The sequence below is a fragment of the Penaeus chinensis genome, chromosome 22, assembly GCF_019202785.1.
Source record: "Penaeus chinensis breed Huanghai No. 1 chromosome 22, ASM1920278v2, whole genome shotgun sequence".
Taxonomy (NCBI): Eukaryota; Metazoa; Arthropoda; class Malacostraca; order Decapoda; family Penaeidae; genus Penaeus; species Penaeus chinensis.
Window position 1 is genome coordinate 14,862,595 of NC_061840.1, and position 7,500 is coordinate 14,870,094.

The 7,500-nt window shown below is 38.6% G+C and overlaps 1 protein-coding gene across 8 annotated transcripts in view; it reads left to right on the forward strand.

Moving 5' to 3' along the window:
* LOC125036880 (methenyltetrahydrofolate synthase domain-containing protein-like) overlaps positions 1-7,500 on the forward strand; it is a 48,593-nt gene that overhangs the window by 25,430 nt on the left and 15,663 nt on the right. For 7 of the 8 annotated variants that reach the window (XR_007115929.1, XM_047629805.1, XM_047629812.1 and 4 more), the window contains 7 exons: positions 895-1,099; positions 2,692-2,804; positions 3,749-3,939; positions 4,163-4,343; positions 6,295-6,303; positions 6,743-6,930; positions 7,458-7,500. The exon at positions 7,458-7,500 is cut by the window's right edge and continues 183 nt beyond it. Coding sequence is in view for 7 of the 8 variants with exons in the window: in XM_047629805.1 (XP_047485761.1) it covers positions 895-1,099; positions 2,692-2,804; positions 3,749-3,939; positions 4,163-4,343; positions 6,295-6,303; positions 6,743-6,930; positions 7,458-7,500 (930 nt within the window). In the remaining variant the exon portion in view is untranslated. The remainder of the gene's footprint in view (positions 1-894; positions 1,100-2,691; positions 2,805-3,748; positions 3,940-4,162; positions 4,344-6,294; positions 6,304-6,742; positions 6,931-7,457) is intronic. The other variant, XM_047629810.1, reaches the window with a different exon arrangement.

The following is a 7,500-nucleotide window of genomic DNA, read 5'->3' on the forward strand; positions in this document are numbered from 1 at the left end:
TAATTTAAACTATTCCAAGAAATGGGCTGTTGTATTATGGTGATAAACCAGATAATTGTTTTTCAACCCAGAGTATTAGTTCCACAAGGGGCTATGAGCAAACAGTAGGTAAATTTGTAATAAAAAAAAAAAAGTTGGATGAAAACCTAAAAAAATTAAGAAAAAAAAAGTTTGGCCATTGTAATTATATTGTAATGCACAAGTGATTGGGTGCTGCTGGAAATACTAGTTCACTCGCTAGCCAGAGGACCATTTAGTTTGGAGGAAGTGAAGGAAAGACACCCAGCCGTTTGTCATCGTCCAAGACTGGACTAACCTGCTAAACCATTGGTGTTGCTCACTTGTTTGTTTGCTTTGTTTGGTTGCCCATTTCTGCACTGCCACCATATCTTTCTCTCTTTCTGGTAGGATATGTTCCAGTCAGTATATGGATCACAAGAGACCTTTATATTGAAGATTTACAGTACACTCTGTGCTGTTTCAGACAATTTAACCTGTCTGCATTCGATGGTGTATTTAAAAGTAAACTTTTCAAAACTCCAATAAAAAAAGTGGTGTCTAAGAAGGTATGCCAATTCTTGTGTGTCTGGTTTTCTTTCCAAATCTGATTAACCATTCATTTAAGGCAGATCAGCAGAGGGGAGGTGTCTCACTGAGATTTTCATTTTCATTTTTAAGTTTCATACTGGTTTAAAATCTTCAGTTTCGGTAATTGATCATTAGATATTCATAGGTGCTGTTACATAAGGAGTTCCATTAGTTTGAGTTTTTATTTATTTATTTTTTTGTGGATGAGGACTGTTCACACTAATTGTAAAATGCATAAAAATTAAGTTTGGATTATTAAATATTGATAAAAGTAATATTTATTATTATTTTTTCTTTACAATACAGGCCGGCAAAACACTGCTGATGCCCACACCACGTCTCCGCAGTGGACTCTTTAACCGCATTGATGGCAATCCATCAGAAAACAAGGAGACCTTAAGAACCATGGCAAGCACAGAGGGAATGAAGAAGTTCTCAAAACCTGTGGATCTTGAGGCAGACATTAAGGTTGATCTCATTGTAATTGGGTCTGTGGCAGTCTCGCGCACAGGTATGGTTTAGCCTTGACATTATATATACATATTTTATTTGTCATGTATTTTTCTCGTCTATTTTGCTCTTTTCCTTGCCTTTCCCTCCTTTGCATTCAGGGAATCTTTCACTAACTAACATGCTGCTCTCCATCTCAGCCTGTTGAAATGACAATTAAGTTTGTATATTACTGTATTCTTAAAATTTTACTTCATGGGGAATTGAAATTGATTGGCATGCTTATTTACCTTCTTTTTCTTCTTCTTCTAAAAATCTTTAACTCCAAAATAATTGGAGCGGTTGTAATTGTTGTATTATTCACATATAACTCTAGAAAACTGGTAAATGCAAGTGTCAAATTTAACACTTTTTTGCATGTGAGTATATATACTGTCTGCTTTGAATTTTGTCACACAGATGGTTCTACAGTGAATTAGTAGCCTGTAATCTCACTTAACCCATTAGATCCGGCAATCAAATTACAAAAAATCTGTGCATTAGGCTTACTGCTCTTGCCGCTCTGTTGGGTTGCTGGTTTTAGGTCGGGTGACGTAAACATCTCTGACAAGACACTGTACCTCCTTTTGGCAAAGTCATTTCCTCTTTTTATGCATAAGTGTTTTTAGCTTTTTGGCCAGTTTCCAATGTCTCTATTTGCCATTTGATTTGCATTATCCAGATGGTAATAAACTTTTTTCTTTGCACAGACTCCAGTCTCTCTAGGTAGTCAACAACTTGGTACAAGAAAAATAGAAATGTGTAATGCTTTATTATATATATATATATATATATATATATATATATTTTTTTTTTTTTTTTTTTTTTTTTTTTATAATATTCAGTTTTCTGTAATACAACCTCTGTTGCCAGTCACAGCACCAAGAATATAATGCTGAGCTTGGAAATGGCATCCTCCATGGAGCCAGCGCTCTACCAGTCACCGCTCAGACATTACATTCCACACTCATACATGAGCATTTCAGCCTTCAGTCTTCAGCTGAAATGGTCACAACGGCATGTTCACATCACCCATCCCACAGCCGTATTTTCCTGTGATGGCATATTCATGTCACCTGGCCTACAGCCATATTTACCCATGATGGCATGTTCACGTTACCTGGCCTACAGCCAGATTTTCCTGCGACGGCATATTCATGTCACCCGTCTCTCGAGCCGTCTTCATGATTATTGTAATGGTAGTAAAATGTTTATGGTTATAAGAAATTAAGAATTACTAAAACCAAGAAGGGTAAACAGTGGAGAAAATTAGTAGGTGAATCCATAGTGTTTGTGGAGCCATCTATGTATAAACAAATCAATAAACTATAATCACACTGGATATGGCACCTATACCATGCAGTCCCAGCTAAACAGGGTTAATTTCCTTGCAGGTTTTTAGAATGAGAAGTGACAAAAATTTGTTTAGCATACTTAGGAGAAGTTATGCTGTTGTTTCTTGTCTTTTTTTTTTTTTTTTTTTTTTTTTTTTTTTTCCCCCCAGACTATGAAATATATTGAGATGAATATTGGTGATTATCATAATTTGTTCTTTTGTATTACTCTTATTCTGGCGGGATTGATGAACTAATTCTTTCTTTTCCTCTCTGTTAGGTCGAAGAATTGGGAAAGGTGAAGGATTTGCTGACCTTGAATATGGCATGATGAAAGCCATGAAGGCAGTTGATGACAACACTCTTGTTGTTACCACAGTGCATGACTGCCAGGTTTGTAACTCTTGTTCCTCCCCTCCTCTCCTTCCCATCTCTGCCATCCCTGCCGTCTCCCTCTTTCCTTCCCATCTCTGCCATCCCTGCCGTCTCCCTCTTTCCTTCCCATCTCTGCCATCCCTGCCGTCTCCCTCTTTCCTTCCCATCTCTGCCATCCCTGCCGTCTCCCTCTTTCCTTCCCATCTCTGCCATCCCTGCCGTCTCCCTCTTTCCTTCCCATCTCTGCCATCCCTGCCGTCTCCCTCTTTCCTTCCCATCTCTGCCATCCCTGCCGTCTCCCTCTTTCCTTCCCATCTCTGCCATCCCTGCCGTCTCCCTCTTTCCTTCCCATCTCTGCCATCCCTGCCGTCTCCCTCTTTCCTTCCCATCTCTGCCATCCCTGCCGTCTCCCTCTTTCCTTCCCATCTCTGCCATCCCTGCCGTCTCCCTCTTTCCTTCCCATCTCTGCCATCCCTGCCGTCTCCCTCTTTCCTTCCCATCTCTGCCATCCCTGCCGTCTCCCTCTTTCCTTCCCATCTCTGCCGTCTCCCTCTTTCCTTCCCATCTCTGCCATCCCTGCCGTCTCCCTCTTTCCTTCCCATCTCTGCCATCCCTGCCGTCTCCCTCTTTCCTTCCCATCTCTGCCGTCTCCCTCTTTCCTTCCCATCTCTGCCGTCTCCCTCTTTCCTTCCCATCTCTGCCGTCTCCCTCTTTCCTTCCCATCTCTGCCATCCCTGCCATCTCCCTCTTTCCTTCCCATCTCTGCCATCCCTGCCGTCTCCCTCTTTCCTTCCCATCTCTGCTCTCCATTCTGTCTCCCTCACCTCATGGCGTAACCCGTCGGGAAGGGGTTAATACCGGGTGAAAGATTTTAAGTTATTCCCTGCTCACTAGACAGAGACTGAAGGTAGTAGTTTTCTTGTATATCAGGATATTCTAACAAGTCTCTCTATTTTTGCCAGCTGTTTGATACCCTGCCCGACCGGCTCTTCGGCCCACATGATGTGCCAGTGGACTTCATTGTAACCCCAACAGAAGTGTTCCAGGTTTCACATCGTTTGCCTAAGCCAGAGGGAATCTACTGGCACCTTTTGTCTCCAGAGAAGCTAAAACAGGTTCCAATCTTGAAAACACTTCGGGAAAAGGAGCGAGAGTAAGTTACTGAAGTAATCTATGATTTTCTTCTTGAATAGTATATGATTTCTGATGGCAGCATTATTTTTTTCCCCAAGCCAGAATCCTTTGTTTTTATTGTAAGAACAAAATGCCATTTCATTTTATTTCTCTTCTAATCTTGATTATTTAGCAAGGAAAGCATTGTAGGAACTACCTGAAATAATCCTTCAGTAGAGCCTAATGAAGTTCTAATTCTGCAGGGCTGGAAAAGATGTGACTCTCACAGAACTAACTGAGGAACAAAAGGCAGCCAATAGTCGTGGTCGTGGTGGGGGCCAAGGAACCAGAGGCAGAGGCAGAGGCCGAGGCCGAGGAGGTGGCCGAGGAGGAGGCAGGACTTTGTCAGAGGGAGAAGACAATAAAGGCCAGAAGAACATTCAAGTAAGTGTTTAAAGTCTTTCCTCCATCTTTAGAATTTTTTGTTGTTGTCTTATAATTGTGTTATGCCTTTGCTTTGCTTTTTATCAGTGTTTGTCTTTTTTCTTCATACAAATCCTTTTCTGTCCTATATAAGTAATTTTCTTGATAATCTGCTGCACAGCTTTTTGCAACTATCCAGAAATGCTTGCATTGAGATTGAAATGCATGTGGTAAATGTGAAGTTATTGGCTCCTTTAAATTAAAGATATTGGTTTCATCTGTATGAGTGAGTCTTGTTCTTGTTTTCTAATAATTTCAAATATTTTTAAATAAAATTTAATTTTCCTTTTCATAATTTTCATTCCAAAAGTTAAATTGATAGCTGGGTACAGACATGTAAGGCCTTTTTGTAACATTTCTAAAACTCCTAACACTGATATACTCTGAGAATTGTTTGCCTTTATGATTATGTTATAGGAACCTGTTGAAACATCTTTTCCTTTGTATCAAAGTGTATGCCTTCAACTTATTCACTCTGTGGATAAGATTTGAAGGCAATCATGATGGTTGCTGGGACGACATGGTAAGAATTTCCTACGTGTCCGAGTCATATGATGTGGTATTGACTTCTGTGGGATGAATGTCTTCAAAATCATTATGTACATCAGTGATATAACAAAACAAGCTCAAAGAATATCAAAGAAAATGCTGTGTATCCTGATTTGTAGATCTGCTTCAATCAGTAAATCGAGTAAATGTCCATGATCACTGGAATTATGCAGTTGTCTGATTTGGACACAGAACTAACTCGCAGTGGATACAATGAGATCAAAACCTTATGCAACTTTTGCATTTCATATGAAGTACAATACATGTAATAAGAAAAAAAATATTTTGACTGAATTTGAGAAATACATTTAAACTTTCCACAGTCTTGCGAAATGCAGGATAGTGTGTATAAACAAGATAAGTTACAGAGTAGCCAGGTACTTTTTCTATTTTATTTGAAGCCTTCACAATGTTTTGCTTGTGATAAAAATCATACCCACATATTAAGTACTTTTAATTATTTTCTATTGCCTTTTTCATGAGGGGAAAAAAAAAAATAAAAAAAACCCACTTTATATGTCAATACCAACTTTGATGATATCGTGTTTTGTAGCAACCATGATACAACTGTATTAAAGTATTGGGATTTTCAGGAGGCTATAAAAAATATCTTATATTCACTTTATCCGGCCCTCATCCATTTTTTTTTTGTTTTTTATGAGAGATTCAAGTCACCTGGCCCTTGCTCCTTTTTTTTTTTAATGACATGGTTATCCAGTTCCAAGGGGTTACCTGGGTATGAGGTCAGGTCAGTTAGTTAATCTTTGGCACTAGGAGATGCTTGCATCAATAAAAAACATCATCATGCCCTTAGAGAAAGGTTGGGACTTACATAGCATAGGTACACATGGAACCTGCTAGGACAATCTGCTATGCTAGATGAATCAAACTACACTGTGCTATTTGGGTGTTAGACCATTTTTTTGATGGGTAATAGTTTTTTCTAGACTCGATCATTAAACTACATTCATGTTATTATTTGGGTGTTGTACCAATTTTTTTATGGAGAATAAATTTGTAAACTGCATTAGTTTCAAGATTGCTGTATTTTAGGAAACAGATTTTAGGATAAGTTTAAACACTGACACAATGGAAGCTTTTACCCACTTACTGTTCTCAAACTCCAACTAAGACTATATTGGAAGAAGAGTTGATGCAACCCTGATTTTGAATCAAATGACTAGCATGGATTGTGTGTGGCTTTTAACATTTTCTGTGGAATGAAGCTTCAGATAAGGCAGCATGGCAAACCATTAATTAGTTTAGTCCTCTGAATGCAAAAGAATTAATGAAGACCTGTCTTCTCACAGTAGATGCTATTGCATGATTCTTGTTATGTATAATTGTTTTTTTCTGCCTTCAGGATGGATCTGTGAGTGTTGCTTTCAAGCATTTCAAGTGTTCTTCTGTCATTTGATATACTATAAGGGAGCAACAATTAGGAAAGTATTTGTGTGTATTGCAGTTTTCCTTTTACTCTTTGATACTGCTGCTCCCAGTTATTAATGTTATGATTGTTATGTGATTGTGTTATATAGAATGTTTCATGTAGTTAGGCTTGTCATTCAGTATCTATGTTTTGGAACCTCTTTGCTTTAATTATAGAATATAAAGCTGTTGATTGTATATATAAAATGCTAGAGTTGATTACCCTTCCAGAAATATGAAAATAATGATTCTGATCAGTTTTTTGCCCGATGTTCCAGTCTGTAGATTTAAACCTCAGTTTCCATTAAAAATTTTAGTAGGAGTTAAATATTAAAGTAAACAAAGTTTATAGTAGATAACCACTCATGACTCCCCACCCAAAGGTTACAATCAATGTCAGCAAGAAGAACCGAATAGTGAAGAGAACAGTGGAAGCAACGAATGAGCAGGACCGCCTTGGTTCAGCTGACCTGGACAATGAGAACCAGGGGGGGAAGGGTCTCAAGACTAGAAAGCCTCGGAATCCATTCACATATGCAGTGTTCCTTGGTAAAGTTCCTCCAGCCTGTAGGTGAGTTGCATGTTAGTCTGTGGTTAGTGTTGATATGTGTAGTTAGGATTGGGAAGTTAAAGTTAGGAAGATTTCTGTATGCAAATCTTAATGCTTTCAAAAGCTCCATTTACCTATTTAGATTTTTCCAAGGTCTGTATTTGTCATTTGATATGATGCATTGATATGATAATATACTGTTTGCCTTGCATAGACTCCAGACCATCTCTCTAGGTAGTCTATAACTCTGTAATAACAATAACAATAATGATCATGGAAATAGTGTCCTCCTTGGAGTTAGCGCTTTTCCAGTCAGGGCTTTTGGATGGTACAGTCCACCCTTGTTTACCAGTTGAAATAATGCTAGAACCCTCCAAGAGCTTTGTGCAGTCATGATGAGTCACTTTTCATATTCTATAAAAAAGTCTTTGCCACTACTATCTACTCAGTGCTAGCAGTTTTTAATTTCTCAAAAAATATAAGCTACACATCACTCACCAGTTAATTTTGTAGGTATTCCACAATTCAAATCTTTTGTTGATCTGCAGAGTGCGTGAGCTCAAAGAAGCCCTGCAAGGTCGAGATGTGAGG